General features: G+C 45.2%; 2 protein-coding genes across 8 annotated transcripts in view; both read right to left on the reverse strand.

Annotated features, from left to right (window-relative positions):
* MCF2 (MCF.2 cell line derived transforming sequence) overlaps positions 1–1,835 on the reverse strand; it is a 59,631-nt gene extending 57,796 nt beyond the window's left edge. For all 3 annotated transcript variants that reach the window (XM_064670066.1, XM_064670068.1, XM_064670067.1), the window contains exon 1: positions 1,700–1,835. In XM_064670066.1, coding sequence (XP_064526136.1) covers positions 1,700–1,817 — 118 coding nt within the window. In that variant the 5' untranslated portion in view covers positions 1,818–1,835. The remainder of the gene's footprint in view (positions 1–1,699) is intronic.
* Positions 1,836–6,137: 4,302 nt separating this feature from the next.
* The window catches only part of ATP11C (ATPase phospholipid transporting 11C), a 55,576-nt gene continuing 45,483 nt past the window's right edge, over positions 6,138–16,230 (reverse strand). For 2 of the 5 annotated variants that reach the window (XM_064670084.1, XM_064670085.1), the window contains exons 27-29: positions 15,447–15,550; positions 13,802–13,955; positions 9,343–9,602 (exon numbers count right to left, since the gene is read on the reverse strand). In XM_064670084.1, coding sequence (XP_064526154.1) covers positions 9,486–9,602; positions 13,802–13,955; positions 15,447–15,550 — 375 coding nt within the window. In that variant the 3' untranslated portion in view covers positions 9,343–9,485. Of the gene's footprint in view, positions 9,603–10,787; positions 10,883–11,703; positions 11,795–13,801; positions 13,956–15,446; positions 15,551–16,230 lie in introns of those variants that run through there. The other 3 variants (XM_064670086.1, XM_064670087.1, XM_064670088.1) reach the window with 3 other exon arrangements.

Below are 16,230 nucleotides of genomic sequence, written 5' to 3' on the forward strand. Positions count from 1 at the left end.
TCAGAAATCAGTGATGAGTAAAACAAAACCATCTGATTTATTTTTAATCTCATGATCTGGGGAACCTTACTCAACTTTGTCTCTTTTTCAATATCTCATTTTAAGAACCTATACAGATGCCAAATCACGCGTCCGGATCCTGCAGCTATAACCACACAAGTGTGCCTTTGTGGGGACATTTCTTTTTTGTATGAGCATTACACAAATGTCATCTGCTAAGAGCTGGTCGGGAGACAATACTCATGCTCACAGGAAACCTGCTACCTGCTTTCACCCGGCTCCCGTTACATCACACATAACAAACGTTCACCATCTGCGGCCCCATCCCTGTGTCACCCAGCTCCTCTCCAGCAGCGTGGGTGTTCCATGCTGACACCAGCACAAGGAGGATTTAATCACATCCATTCAAGCAGCATCCTCTGCTAATTGACCACAACCATCCCTCCCTACGTTTTCCTACTCTGTTTGCTGTGTGCAGTGAACAGGGTCCAGCGGGCAGGACAGCCGGAATAGAAGGTGCTGCTGGCATCATCTCAGAAGGGCACATACACAAGCAGCTCCTGAGAAGCAGGTGGCACATTGGTTAAGTCCTCACCTGTGACTTACCCTCTGATAAATTCTTCCTGAACCCCAAACTGTGCTTTTCAAAGAGGTCAAGGAACCTGGAATTAGCCTGGAAGCTTTTTTTTGGGTCAGAGTCTTTTTTGTGCCTGGCATGGCTCCAAGTGCTCTGCCAGCTGCAAACAAAAAAGGAATGATACCTTTTCATGCCTTGGACTCCTGCATCCTCTAGGAAGGCTGGAGTCACCCAAAGTGCCACCACCCTTCCTGGATTAGGAAAGACCTCATTGTAAAAATACCTGTACTCCCCACAGGAAAAAAACGTAATGAAAAAGTGAGGGCTCCACACAGTTTCTAAGCAGATCACTGTCCGTCAAAGGAAACATCGCTGAGGCAGCTACAGCTTGAGGAAAGGGATCAGATTGCATTTGCTTCTCACGTTCAGGGTGTGCAGCCATAGAACCACAGCCACATCAGTACAGTGCTGCATTCCCGGCATAATCTGAGATTCAGAGGTGTTTGAGGACCAAGAAATGAGGAAGGGAAGAGGGCACGTCTAACAGAGCAACACACACCTTACGCACATCTACTGTTTCTCTAGTTCAGACCCTGTGAAAGAACAGTCATTGCCATCAGGTTGAGATGCAACTTCCCAGGGAAGAGTTCTTTAGTTCTGGCCATGGGAATCTGAGCAGGGGACTCGCGCTGGTGAACACTCTCCTGTCACCGGCAGCATCTCCCATCTCCAAACCGCACTTCGAGCTACGCATTCCAGTGACACGAAGGGAATGTCAGCAGCGCAGTGGGACACAGCTTCTCATTAAAAACCGGGGCCGTTCCGCACCGATCGTGCCGTCCATTGAATACACAACAAAATAACACCTCGAGTGCTCGGGAACCCGCGTGCGACGAACCCTTCCGACGTATCCCCGTGCCTACAACGCGCCCGCCTGCTCCCGGCGCCGGCATAGAGCCGAGGACCGGCCAGGGAGGGATGGGGCATCAGTGGGCTCCCCGGCGGGACCGGGAGCGACAGCCGGGAGCCGCTGCTCCCACGGAGGGGTGTCAGGGGAAAGCCCTTCGCCCCCCGCCCGCCGCCTCCGACACCGGCGAGCCCCGCGCCGGCCCCGGCACTCACCGGCGGCGGCCTCCAGCAGCGCGGCGGAGCGCAGCAGGCGGTAGTAGCGCTCCATGTCCCCCGCCGAGGTGCCCCCCGGCGGGGGCCCGGCCGGGGCCGGGGCCGGGGCCAGGGCCATGCCCCGGGCAGCGCTCCCCGCCGGCACCGCCGCCGCTCCGCCGCCGCCGCCCCGGGCCCGCGCGGCCGCCCAGGCGGGGCCGCCCCTCCGACCGCCCCCCGCACCGCCCCGGCCGGCCCAGCGACCGCCCAGCGACCGCCGCCTTCGGACCGCTTCGGCCTTTTTTTCGCTTTTCTTCCCTTTCCCCCCCAGCCTTTTTCCTCTCTCCCCCCTTCTTTTTTTTTTTTTTTTTTACCTTTTTTTCCTTCCCCCCCCTTTCCGTCTTCCCCCCCCCTTTTTCCTTTTCCCTCTCTTTTTCCTTTTTATTCCCTTTTTCCTTTTCCCCATTTCCCCCTCTTCTTCTTTTTTTTCTTTTCCCTTTTTTCCTTTTCTATTTTTTCAGTATTTTCCCCTTCTACCCCCTTTTCCCCTCTTTATTCTCCATTTTTCCTTTTTCCCTTTCCCCCTCTTTTTCCCCCGTTTTTCCTTCCCCCTTTTTTCTTTTTTTTTTTCTTTTATCTCCCTTTTTTTATATTTTCCCCTTTATCTCTTTATTTCCTTTTTTCTTTTTTTCATTTCCGTTTTTCCTTTACTCCCCTATTTTCCTTTCTTTTCTTCCTCCCCCTGCTTTTAATCCTTCTTCTTTTTCCCTTTTTTTAACTTACCACAACTCCCAGTGCCCCCTAGCACACCACCCTGCAACTGGATTTTTCTCCCTGCCTCAGTGCCTATAACGTTTCTCTAAGGAGAAAAAAAAAAAAAAAAGCGTTTCCATCCTCTGCAAGCAGCATTCTAGCAAATTCCTTGAACAATTTATGACAACTCCATTAAGCCATACTACAGCCAATGCTGGCCAGAGCTCTAGGCATCGTTGTCAGTTTCCCCGATGCTGAGGTTCAAACGATGCCAGCTCATTCTCAACAGGAGCCTGAGCTGCCCAGGAAGGCAGCACAGAGAAGTGGATGTTCCTGTTTTTCCAAAACAACCTCTTAATTATGCTCCTTACTATAATAACAGCCTTTTTCCAACACTTTAGCAGTGAGAGCTATTAATTTAGAACCCAAGGTCTAACAATAAAAAGCAGCATCTTTTGGTAGACCACAGCCCTTCTTACACTAATGCAGATGTCCCCTGATACTGCCCATTCAGGCAGGACTCCTTGTTTGTGACACAGCAGATCCTCACCAACAGAACAGATTGAATAGACGATTTTCTGTCTGGTCATAAAACACATCTTGTGTGACAGGGAGAGTTCATGTGCAGTTACTCATCAAAAAGTCTGGCTGAGGTGCACAGCAATAAAATGTGGTTTTAAAATAGCCATATGCAAAGCTACAAGTAAGGAAAGACAGCCACACCACATTCCTGCTGTATTCTTATTGCAGGGATGCTATTTGCCCTAAACTGCCACAGCTCATAGAGAAACAAGGCCCATCCAAGTGCTGACTGTCTCTTTTTTGCTCTACCACTGTGCAGGAGATGCTGAGGAGGATTCACCCCCACTGAGTACTGCACACCCATGTCTGGCATTGGCTTCGAGAAAAACAAAGCTACACAGTAGAAGATGCAGCTGTTACCCCTAAGGTTCAGCAATCAACCCATTTCTCGCTCTTTGAACAGAAGACAAAATCATTAAGACAGGATCTGGATCAGGTCTCTGCAGCCAACACACCCTACTACAGCCCCAGATGGGCTGGGCTGGGCCACAGCACCAGATACCTACCGGCAGGAAACCTACACATCCCAAAGCTGCACCTCCTCCAGACACTTCAGGTGGTGCAAGAAAACCTGAGCCAGCTCTCAGCATGGAAAAGCTGTGTTTGCACAGGCTGGGGGGCAATTGCTCATGGCTTTTCCTTATGGCCACAAAGATTCTTGGTTTGGAAAGCTGGCTGCTACAGTCCCTCACAATAAATGCTCAGCTATCCCAGCACAGCATTCCATGGAACCATCATCCAGCTTCTTGGGTTTTACACTGGCAGATGATACTCAGCGTGTCTATCTCCTTCAGAGAGCCAAGCATTGCTCTCTGCCTGCCCAGGAAATGATAAGCTGAGACAGAAGGAACAATAAGATGGATAAAAAGGAAACAATGACTGCCAGAAATAGAGGTGTTTCTTTTCCAGAGATTTTCCATCCTAACAAGGCCTCTAACAAGGTTCAGCATTCTAAGAGTGGCACATACACACCTGTGTGCAAGGGGAAAGAGCTGTTTCACACAGCTGGGGAAAATCTTGGCAGCACCTGCAGCACCTCTCTTTGCAGAGATTTATTTCATGTGGGTTCAGTTCCTTATCCTTAAGTCTCATCTTATGGAGAAGGTGTAGGAAGAATTCCAACTAATTTCATTAATTCCAGATTGGAGGCTGGGAAAAAAAAACAAACCTCAAACAAAATTCAAAACCTCTTGAATTTGAAAAAAAAAAATAATATTTTTTTTCTTTTTCTAGGTTAAGGCTAGAATGTTGGGTTGTGACTGGGGCCATTATTTGAATTTGAGAAATCACCCTTCAAAAATACCTGTTTAGTCAAGTGCTGAGAACAGGAAAAACAGAGCTGGTTAAATGCAATTTGGGGTCAAAGTGATGTCCAAGGGAATTGCTCACCTCTGGAATAAGCACAGTGACAGCAAAGTACTTGTGCATAAGACTAATTAAGTTCGGGTTGATTTTCATAAACGGGAATTTTAGGATTTCTTCTGCAGACAGCAGCATCACTCTCAATCCGGGGTACTGTCCAGTGTGGGCTCTTTCCAAACTGGTCCAGGAGAAGCAGATCCTTCATAACCTGTCAGAAATCCTGGCCCCACTGAAGCCAGCCAAACACACATGGATTTAATCAGGATGAGGATTTTATGTCACCTACTTGAATGTGAAAAAAAGAGAAAGGACTCCACTCTGCTCTCCCACTCTCTCCCTGGGTCAGTCAGACCTGCCTTATTTGTTGTTGCAACCCCTAGTTTTGGAAGGAACAGTCATACAAGTGCACACACACCCTTTCTCCAGGCCACAGTGTATTTTCCAGCTTAGCAGGTTATCCCCAGACGTGTGAAGATTTCAGAAGCAAAGCCCAATCCCAGCAGTGAGAATGCTGTGGATGCACCTCCTGCAACAGCTGCTGGGGGACAGGGAGGGACAGGGACACCACGACCCCTCCACGTGCCAAGAGCCCTCACATGCCAATAGCCTGACCTGGAAAAAACTGCTGTCCTTGTTAAAAATCACCTTACAACATGACATTGCTTCTCCTTTCTAACAAGAAGGTCTACACGGGTGTTTTAAATGCTAATTTTGGTGCTTTCTGAAATACCCGGTGACCCGCAGTTGTCTCCCATCGCTTACATTTACAGTTTTTGTCCTGACAGCCTGGGTAGGCAGCTCAGAGTAAAACCCCTTCCAGCTCTTCAGATGATTTTCACTACCGCTCACTCGGGCTATTAAGATTCTCAATGCGTGTATCTGGTTTCCAATAGTACAAGCTGCTTCGGAAAGGTTAGACTTTGTTTTAAATAGCTCAGCCATCTGTCCTGCGGTGGCTGATGGGAGCTGCAGGGACCAAAGCAGCCAAAACAGAATTTTTCAAACTGTCAGTTTTTCATTACAAACATTTCAGCTCGAATCAGACCCATGTCCTTAAAAAAAAAAAAAAAAAAAAAAAAAGTTAGGTCTATATTTTTTCCTTGAGTATTATACAAACACTGCAAGTCGTGCTTAATTTAACAGCTTCCTTGCGTTGCTGGAATTTCATCAATGCAAATATCTGGCCTGAACTTCACCAGTGCCAGGCACTCTGCAAAGCACAGAATCAGCCACATTTGTGTGTTTCTTGGCTTTGAACTAAGAAATGCTTATTTATTACAGGTAGCCATGACACACAGAACCAACACACAGCAGTAAGGAAAACACTTCATGTATGGAAATCAGGCACACAGACCTGCATTTTTCTCAGCCAGTTCCTAAATGTCAAAGCTATTCTGCAAAGTTAAATCAATTCACCTATTCTGCAAAGTTAAATCAATTTATTCAACTAATTCACAGGACTCACTTTCTTAATTTGACATTATTTTTGAGGGAAATGGGTTTAGAGTGCACAGGCCAGCTATGTGCAGCAGCTGTTACAGCAGAATTGCTAATTCCCACATTGGTGGGAAAACAAAAATACATGAGAAGAAATTTGTATTTCCTTAGGCAAATGCTGCTCCACATCAAACAACCAAGAATGGCCATCATCTACCCCTCAAGGAAAATGCCAATGATCTCCCTAGTACTACCCTGGAAAGGGCCATGTAACAAACTATCACCCAGGAGTATCCAAGGAGACAAGACAGACAACAAATATATATTAATCAGAACAACATACCAAAGTTTATTGATTACTTCAAACAAAAGTTTCTGTAATGAAAAAAGAGCAAGTTGCATTCATAAAAGGTAACATTCACATTCAATTTCCTTTATATAAAGCAACATAAATGTATAAAATTGCATTTAAGTGAAAAAAATGTAAGGTTGCAGTCCTTTTTTTTTGCAAGAAGCTGAAAATGTATCTGCTCATTGCCTGTATATAATTTACATTTTCTATATACTACATGTTTTTTAAAAAAATTCGTAGCTGGGAAATTGGATAAATGCTGCAGTATTAGGTAAGTTTTTCAACTGTGTGTATACAAATTCAATTTGAAGCTTTTATGCAATTCCAAGTAATTTATAATATTCTCATAACGATTAGGATTAGTGTTTGAGAAGTCGCTATGACTACACCAAGCTCCACTGTTATCATGTAACAGTTTTAGAGGGAATCTTAATTACTTTCCTTATCTTTCAATGTCACTAGTCAGTGATTAAACTTCAACGAATTATTATGAGAAAAACCCAGCCTTTTTTCCTTCAAGATTTTCCACTGATAAGCCTGTACTGACCATTTAGCTCACCGAGGAGCACCGTCACAGTGCAGTGGGTATCGTGAAACACGAACAACCACCACAGCACTGCTCTCGAATTATCACCACTTCAGCATCCTGCTGCCTTACACCTTACAGTCACTATCACTACTTTTTCTTCCCCTCTCTAACCTCAAAAGGAGTCTCCTGTTTCCCCTGATTTCACAAGCCACCCACAGCAACAGGAATTTCATTTTTGCCATTACATTACTGAATGATGAGGATCAGCTCTTCTGCAGGTCCAGGGCAACCTGGTGGTCCTGGCACCCAGCACTACACCAGTGCACTAGCTGAAGATCCAAGCCCAAGAAAACTTGCATTTTCCTAAAAGAGCTGCTGTTCAAGAAATTTCACATTAAATCCACCCCACCAGTCAGCACACACACCTTGGGTTTGAACATACAGCTACTGCAATCCAGTGGGGACCAGACACTTGGAAACAAGAAGAGATTTGGTTCTCAGAAGGCTCTGTCTTCAAACAGGCTGCAGAAATTAGCCTGTTTAAGTGACTATTTGGACAGTTCACACATACATGGCAAGTTTCACTCTTCCCATTAACATCACCAGCAGAACCTCCAGTAGAATTCCAGGGGAACAGACTTGGAACCTCAGAGTAGAGCGTGACACAAAACAGAGAAGCAAGGTGTGAGGCTTGGGACCATTCGGGCTTGGAATGGTTTTGAATCACAGGAATTAGGCATTTTAGTGCCTACATTTTAAAGGTTATGTAAACACAAGTCAGCAACTGTATATTTAAGGAGAAAGGTTAGATTTGGCATATAGAGCATATCTTCATTGTATTCATTGTATACTTGATCTGTAGGCACCACATTTTAGCAAGAAAACTTGAGAACGGGACAAGGTCTGCAAGTTGAATTCTAAGTCCGTGAATGAGCTAGGAAAAGGGAAAAAAAAGAAGAAGAAAACAAAAGCTTTGCCCATGGGACACATGCTGGCAGTGCAGCTCCTTACTTGCATGCAGCAAGGAGTTGAGCCGCAGTCGCTGACACGGTGCAGACACCACTTGCGTTGAGGCCAGTGCAGCGTGTATAATACAGTGGTCCTGTCCATCCTTCCCCTCCCATGCTGGGTGATGTCAAAGCAGCCACCGGCCACAGGGACTGTGCACACCCCTCTCCCACTCAGGTAAGGCCCATCCAAAGTCCTTGCGACGCGCAGAAGAATTTGCCAGCAGCTGATCTGCACCAGCTGAAGACGGACCACAGGGGTGGCAGCCAGAGAGCGAGACTCGATTCTTCCAAAAAATCAGTAGTCTGCAGTTTAACAAAATTTGGTGAGGGGAACATTCCATCCAGTCCCAAACTGTTTCATTGTATGTAAATGACATGAAGCCTGAGCAAGCGGGAGCCAAACCCAGCAGCATCAGAGCTTGTTGCTTCTGAAATGAGACTTGAAGCTTCTCACAGTAGTTCCTCTGCCCCACTCCGAAGAGCGCCGGGGCCGGGGGAAATCGGCACGAGGGAGGGACCGTCACACCAACCCACGGTGGCACACAGGGTGCTCTGTCACTGCTTATGACTTAACACAACAAAAAAAGCTGCTCTTTCCACATAGGAAGTATCAGAGAAAAAAAAAAATAAAAATATTAAGAGTCAGGCATCTCACCTCTGCTGTGCATGACCTAAAGAGAAGAATTCCTACGACCATGGTACAGGTAGATTTCAAAAGAACATGCCAATTTAAAAACCAAAAAAAAAAATGTAAAATGAAATCGGGTTCATGTACTCCTTTTATTTTTAAACTGGCTTCTTTTTTCTTAGTGCAAATAACTCAAGATGCAGTTTTATACGCCTGCAGGTTCACAGGCACATCCTATGTCCCTGGGATCAGCCAAGGACTGCACCGTCACTCAGGCCTTTAAAGTACTGCACAGTGCAGTAATGTAAGCACAGCCACAGGAGCCTGGGCAGAGAGGCTCAGAGTCTGCCACAGTCCAACTTTTGGGATTCCTTCCTCCCCCACAAAAGCTTCCTTCCATCATGAACAGCCACAGAACAACCTTTTCTTCACCCTCCAGCAGGAATAAACCCATCAGCAAACCGGCCACGGGAGGATGCTCAGGTGCTTCCCAGCACTGCAGGTCTCCACACGGACACCATCACTGTGGGCAGCCCATACCTGCTTCCAGCCATACCTGGAGGAGGGATCAGCAAAAGATTTCTCCCGAATTTTCAAGTAATTCTGCCACGTGCATCTGGCACCCACGGCTGGGAGGGGGCAGCCCCTGCTGAGGGATCGCAGCCCCAGAACCAGGAGAGACGCTCTCAGGGCTGCATCCAGATTCCATGGGAGAGGAGCAAGCTTTTCCCAGTGCCTTCAGGGAGTCGGATGGGGCTGTTACTGGGTTTAAGTCTGTGCTACTTCTTTGGTCAGGAGAGCAAGAGACTTGAGCAGCTCTCTGCTGCTCTCAGATCTGCAGTGGGCAGAGGAAGCCCCCGTGTGAAATGGGGCTGGCACTGCACTCTTGCATTTTGATTCATGCCATTTTGGATGAATTTCTAAAGATGCTTTCTCAGCCTCCAATGACGTAGAATTTGGCAGAATTGTTGTTCTGGGAGGGTGGGGAAACCACAAGACCAAAGACAAACAGGTACCGTGGGGCCAGTGCCCTGGGCTGCTGCTCTTTCAGCATGGCTGCTTACAGTCCTTGGTAATATCAAAGAGAACTGTTAGGTTAAAACCATGGGTTTTGTCCTACAGCATGACAATACGCAGTGTTTGTATGGAGCACTTTAAAGTATCCTGAGAGGATATCTTTCTGCCAGATTAGTAATAGCATCTTCAGTCTTCACATAACCATTCTCTATACGTTTGTATGAGACTAACACAGGCAGATCAAAGGGGCCAGCCTGCAAAAATCAGAAGGAAAACACATATATATTACAACTGTTACATTTCCGAACTCACAAACCTTTTCCTGGGTTATTTTTAGAAGAAAATACTTAAAATTTTATAGGAGAAGAAGAATGATTAGGCCATGATAAAAGTGCCCAATGCAATTCACAACCAAGTAATCGGATGATAAATAGATTTGCAAAACCTGCAAAATGCTGCGTGAAGTCTAAAAGTGACATCTGCCTCACTGCCCCCTGTGCCTCCCATTCTGTCCCTGTCCAGCTGCCTCCCACACCAGTCTGCACCAGTGTATGGTGGTGGAGAGCACCACCTAACGTCAGTGGAGAAGGATCAGCTGTGCAGGACAAATACCACATGCACTGGAGGCCCTGCAAGCCTGGCTGCTAGAGCTGCCATGCCAATCAAACTCATTTCTTTAGCAGCAGCTGTGGGTACAAAGGTAGGAGAGGCTTGCAGAACATCTGCAGCCTTCTGTTTGCAGGCGACACCACACATTACATCCCCCCTAAAAGCGGAGTTGTGAATTCAATTGGGCACTCTTTTATTCTGCTATTGGCTTGCTACAAAGTTTAAAATCAAGTCAACTTGTAGTAGGATGCTCTTGGTGTGCGTATGTACATACAGACACCGAGACATGCCTCCGTCTGTGTGTTGACACACATAAACAAGTACACGTATTTAGTGTCAATCTATGAAGATGAATTAAAATGTACTTATTTCTATCTGACAGAACAGCATGCACCCTAGAGAAAGGGATTTTGGTACGATTCAGATGCAATACTGGAATCAGTTTAACAACTGAGATTTGAATCTTTCAGTGTAAATTTATCAGTGTTAGCTTTCATAACCACTGTTAGCACAATCCAGACCGCATTCTCAGATTAAATTTTCTTTTAATGTTAGACTAAAATATCAGTTAGATTGAAAGATTTGTTTGCATACTGCAAATATTTCAGTTTGAGAGTATCTGTAGAGATACAGTATTCTGAGAGGTTGGATAGTACAACATCCCCAAATTAAAATGCATCCCAAGCATTGCATCTCCATTCCACAAGGACAAATACCCCACACCGATAGTCAAGAGGATTACAAGAACCATGGTTTAATTGATTTGGAGAAGGTTACATTTGGTTAATTGATGTCTTTTAAAACCATCCCAACTCCTTCAGACAGGGTACCTTTACAACACATTAGACTCATCTGAGAACGTTCTTAAAAGAAGTGGTCTGACAGAAGGTCTGGCCGACAGTGAATCAGGTGCCTTCCTGCTGCTCTGCAACAGCGAGGCAAGGAGACTTATAGCACATGCAACTCTTGCCCCTGCCTATTGTCAAACAATGCAAGACACACACAACCCTTTTTACAGCTAAGTCATATCATAAAGAATTATTAACAGTGGCTGGGTTTTGCAGTGCACAGAGAGTATTCAGAAACCGCCCCTGCTTCCCAAAATGTTTCACTTCAGGTTTGGAGGTTTATGTTTTTGAGGGAGGAGGAAAACATCCCTGATCTCCACATAAAATAGTATTTTTAAAATAGGCAGTAATAAAGGAGATCTGCAGTGAAACTAAATGCTAAGGACATGTAATCAAGGTACTTTGCTGTGGGTGGCCCCACCACTCCCTTCATCAGCAAATCCAAGACTATCCTTCTTTGTGCGAGTAGCACTAGCAAGTGGGATGGACTGGGCAAGGTGGGCACTAGGGAAGCTCCCCACTCAGTCAGACAAGTCTGAGTCATTTGTCAAGTCATCCAGAGGACAAACAACATCAATTCCACCTTGTCCCACTCGTATCTAATCCACTAACACACAAAACTGCAGTGAGAAAAGAATGTAAACCAGCTTTGCCTGTGTCCACCTCACTTGGACATCCTGAGCACGACCAGCTCACCCACCTGATGTGCAGCAAGAGACCGAAGGGGAAGAGACAGACAAAATATTTAAGCAAAAGATTTAAATTAAGGTAACATCTAGGGAAAAGCAAGGTTTTGCTGTGTGAGCAAATCTAAATGTGTGTTTTCAGGAGTTAGGCATTAGAGGGAGGAGAAAGGCAGTTGAGCAAGCAACACATAGCGACTCAGAAAGGAAATCACCTTATTCACTCCAAGAAAAGCTGTGATTGCTGGAAGTTTGAGAAAGCATGAAGATAGTGGATGTTCCTGAGGAAGGAAGGCGCTTCGTTACCTAGTTCACAACAGCACAAAAGACAGAAAATTGCAGTACAAGAAAGAGAAAGGTAGAAACCAAGGAAAACACAAATGCGCCTTGCAGTTAAAAAAAAACCAAACAAAACCAAAACAAAATAAAAACAACCATTGCATTTCCACACAGAAAATTTAATAGAGGCTGAGCAGAGCTGATGCACAGTGTTACAGGAAACTCGGGGTGAAATCCTGTCCCACTGAGGTCAATAGCAAGTGTCCATGGACCTGGACTTGGCTTTGGCTGCCAAGTTTGGGTTCAGGCACCTAAACAACATCCCAGTCTTGTTTTTCATTTAATGCTCCCCTGGGGACACTGATGTTTATTTTATTTTATTTCAATATTAAGGTCAGGATTCTCAATAAGGCCTTAATTTGAAATCATCTACCTGATCTTAGATGCCTTTACTAATAAGGCAACTGACTTTGATGTCTGATTGATGACGCAGATATCCAGAGCTGGTATCTGCTTCAGGGACTTATAATAACACTCTTACTCAAAATGTACATTTAAATATGGCTCAGCCTGTGTTTAGTTTGGGATGCACATCTGAAGAAACTTTTCTAGCTGACACTTACTTTGCTTTGCTAAATGATTTCACAAGAGTCTTTGTTAAATGCATATAAAGCACTCTTGAAAGCAAGTATTGCAAGAGGAGATGGATCTTTGGTCAACAGCTGAAGGCAAAAATGGATCACCTCTCAGGTGACTTGAGCTGGGGCTTAGAAACCCCCAGGTCACCCTTCCAGAGCACTGTCCTCAAACTGTCATATATCCACAGCTGAGAGCAACTTGCTCCCAGCTGGTTCAATAGGGGTGTCAAGCTAGAAACTATTAAATCATGTTTAAGTGGAAGAAGTTACACAGACCCTTACAAAACACAACCATAGTTCTTTTACCATCTCTATTGTTTTCAACTATAATAATGCTCCAATCCTGGAAGAGTTCAAGGCCAGGTTGGATGGGGCCCTGAGCAACCTGACCTAGTGAATGGCATCCCTGGCCATGGCAGAGGGGTTGGTATTAGGTGATCTCTAAGGTCCCTTCCAACTCAAATCATTCTGTGATGCTATTAATGACTCGGGGGTGGGGGATTATCCTGCTGGCTGTTGGTGGGGGCTGACCCTGCACTGTGTCCCTTCAGCTGTGCCCTACTGCTGCCTAGGGATGTGCAAACCCAATGGCAAGAGGCCTGGGCTGGCTGCAACACACCATGTGCTGACCCGAGGCAGGACTTGCTGATGCTGCAGGGGGAAGAGAGGGGCTGCAGGAGAGGGAGGCACAGAGAGGGGGGAGGCACGGCCAGGGTGAGCAGGGGCTGCCAAGGAGATGGTGCTGCAGGGACACTCTGCACCTCTGGGCAAGCAGAGAGCAACAGGCAGGGGAGATCAGCACGGTGAGTCATGAATCTGGCATTGCTGGCCTTCACCATTTGCAGGAGCAATGAAGAAAACTTTTAGGAGAAGGTTTCCACTTCTAAAAGGAGCCCTCCTCCTCAGCAGTGGAGGAAAGCTGTTATGATCACTTTCAAGGAGAGCAAACACCATGGCACAAGCCTTCAGTTATTTACGGAGGGTGGGCAAATGTGACAAGACCTGACCCTTCTCCCACTGCACCAGCACCTGAGGACATACCCAAGGAGAACATCCTGGCTGTGTTTTTTGATATAAAAACAGGTAGGGTTTTTTTCAGGTGGGTTTGATGATCAGTTCAGGTTGGACAAGGGTTACTGTACTTCTATAAGAGACAGCACAATTCCACCCAGCAAAGGCAACTAAGGAAAGGGACAGGTTGAGTCTCTCTTCACTACAGATCTAGGCAGTATTTTTAGATTAACTTCTTGCCATTTTTGGCATGTGAAAAAGCAAGACAAGACTCCAGAAAGCCTTCCTTGAGATGTGAGTGGTATGTGGTACTGTTACAGGTTGATCTGGTGCTTAAGAAAGGTCTTCCTAAAAATACAGTGGAATACATCATCTTGTTCCTTACCTGATGATTTTTCTCTTTTATATTTTTTAAAACTATTAGAAGAATTTCTGGGAAAAGGCTGATAAAGATCAGGAGAATTATTGCCAGCCATGTGGAAACAGAAGTCAGCATATGAGCAAATACAAAATACATTCTTTGCTGCTTCAAGAAAGGCCTGAAAAAGAAAGGACACAAATAAATTCTGGTTAACACAGATTTTCCAAGAAGGTCAGAATCAAAGGAAACTTCAGATCAAACTATCAGCAGTTACGCCTCCCTTTCAGATGGATATGGACACAGCACCCACAGAAACACACTGTCCATCCTTGTCCCAATCTATCTCCTGCCTTCAACTGCGCTAATTCTAGAGGATTGTCATGATTCATTTTGCATCTTCTGCATCTGTGAGGAGGGGTTTGAATTTTGCCACTATCACTGAACGATAAATTATTCACCTTATCAAAACCCAGATCATTTTATTTCAATTTCGGGCTTTGCTATAGCTTCTGGTTTGGTTTTGATGGTGGAAATCCAGTGTCTCTCAATCACAGCAGGTTATTTGCACCTTCCTCCCTTCCTTGATGAGGGAGAGCAACTGACAGATGCTTGTGAAAAACACCTCATAAATAAACGATGACAAGGATCCCAAAGAAGTTGTTGCTTACTGTTAAGTCAAAAATATTGAGCTATGCAAGTTAAACAGTAGAAAGAGTGTTTAGTAGAAAACTCACACATTTCACTACAGATATGTGGCTAGATTGCAGATCTGGATCTGTTGGTTAGCAACACTGAAGAGTCAAACAAAGCTTTTTAATTCCCAATTAAAATACTTAAATCAGTTCCACATCTTCATTAACAGGTTGCTGGAGCAAGGATCTAGCCAATAGCCCATGGCACAAGCCCATGGGAAAGCAAAGGCATAAAATGGGGAACACTGTCTACTGTGAATGTCAACTGAACATTTACTCCAGCACATGAAATAGAAAACTAGTAATGTTTGTAATGCACTATTGTTTGCCTGCTTTTGCAACATATTAAGCCTAAAATCCTGGTTGCACTCAAATCAATGAGAATTTCTTCTCCTATTCAGATCCAGGATTTCAGCAGCAGGATCTGTGATTTCTCCTGTTTATTTCTCCTTCTTAAGCTGTCCCAGAGGGCCAGGTCCTCTTGCTCCACATCTGCCTCATCTGTTCCTTCCTTTCGTTTCACCGGATTTCTTTGCACCATGAATTTTTCCTGTCTTTCTCATCCACGTGCACAAACAGATCCTAAAATGTTTACTCTAGAACCTCCCAATGAAGACAAGAGCCTTAGCAACAGAAATGACCCTGAGCAGAAAAGCAAATCACCTTCTGCCAAAGCTGAGCACCTGGATGGCGACCACGGCATTATCTCTTTCAGGCTATTCCCTTTGGTGGGCTGAGATATCTCCTCAAACACATTTCATGATGCAAGAGCCCTCTTCCAGCACTGGCCTTTAGAGGGTGTTGGATGGAGCTATCCACCCTTCCTTCCTCAGGAGGGAAAGGAGCATGATTGCACATACCTTGCCATCTGTAAACCTCTGGACATCCCAACGGAGGGGATGCTGCAGCCACGTCCCCCACAAAGCCAGCACTGGGCATTTCCCTAGGAAAGCACCATGGAAAGAAGATATACTTGCCAAATGACTCCTCCCCAAAAGAATGAGAAAAACACGTAGAAGGCAAGGGATCCCCAAATCACAAAGTGGTTCATCCACGTCCAGAATCGGGTATCTAACGCTAGCTGTGTCAATAAAAAGAGAGATGGAACAGGTTTTAGATGCAGAGTGTATTTGATTGGATTTATATGACATTTCAGACTGGTTTCACATTAAGGTTGAAGGTTCTCCAAATTGCTACCTCTATGCATATGGACACCAGGCAAAACATTTTCCATATCCACAGGCTGGCACAGAGACAACAGGGAAACAGCAAGGTTCTAATTGTAACTGACACTTTTTAATAGAATAAATTTGATGCAACCTCTGATGCTACAGGAAATAAATGTCTAAAGGTTACAGGGATTGTAATTGCCTCTTGTCACCACCTGCTGTCTGAATCAAACATAAAAGACCTTTTGTAAGGTCTTATGCAAACAGTTTGTTCTGGAAAGCTCCATGAGACAAAGCAGATTTGCTATTGTTATTCACATGGGCTTTTCTGATTGCTGCAGCACTCAGCCTTGTCTGAAACAAGGTGGACAAGCTCAAATTCTCTATTACTCCTCTTCTCTTGCTAGAACTGAACACCAAGGGGTGAAAGTGTGGGGAAAAGTCAACTATAACAACCTGGAGTTCTCAAAAGAGGGAGAAAGTAGAAAAATAATTTAACCAAAACATAAACACTTAAAGACCACAGACTATACAAAGGACAATAAGCAAGTTCTGCCTCTATGGAAGAAGAGAAGATTTAAGTGTGGGGGGA

Source organism: Pseudopipra pipra, chromosome 13 (genome assembly GCF_036250125.1).
Source record: "Pseudopipra pipra isolate bDixPip1 chromosome 13, bDixPip1.hap1, whole genome shotgun sequence".
Classification (NCBI taxonomy): domain Eukaryota; kingdom Metazoa; phylum Chordata; class Aves; order Passeriformes; family Pipridae; genus Pseudopipra; species Pseudopipra pipra.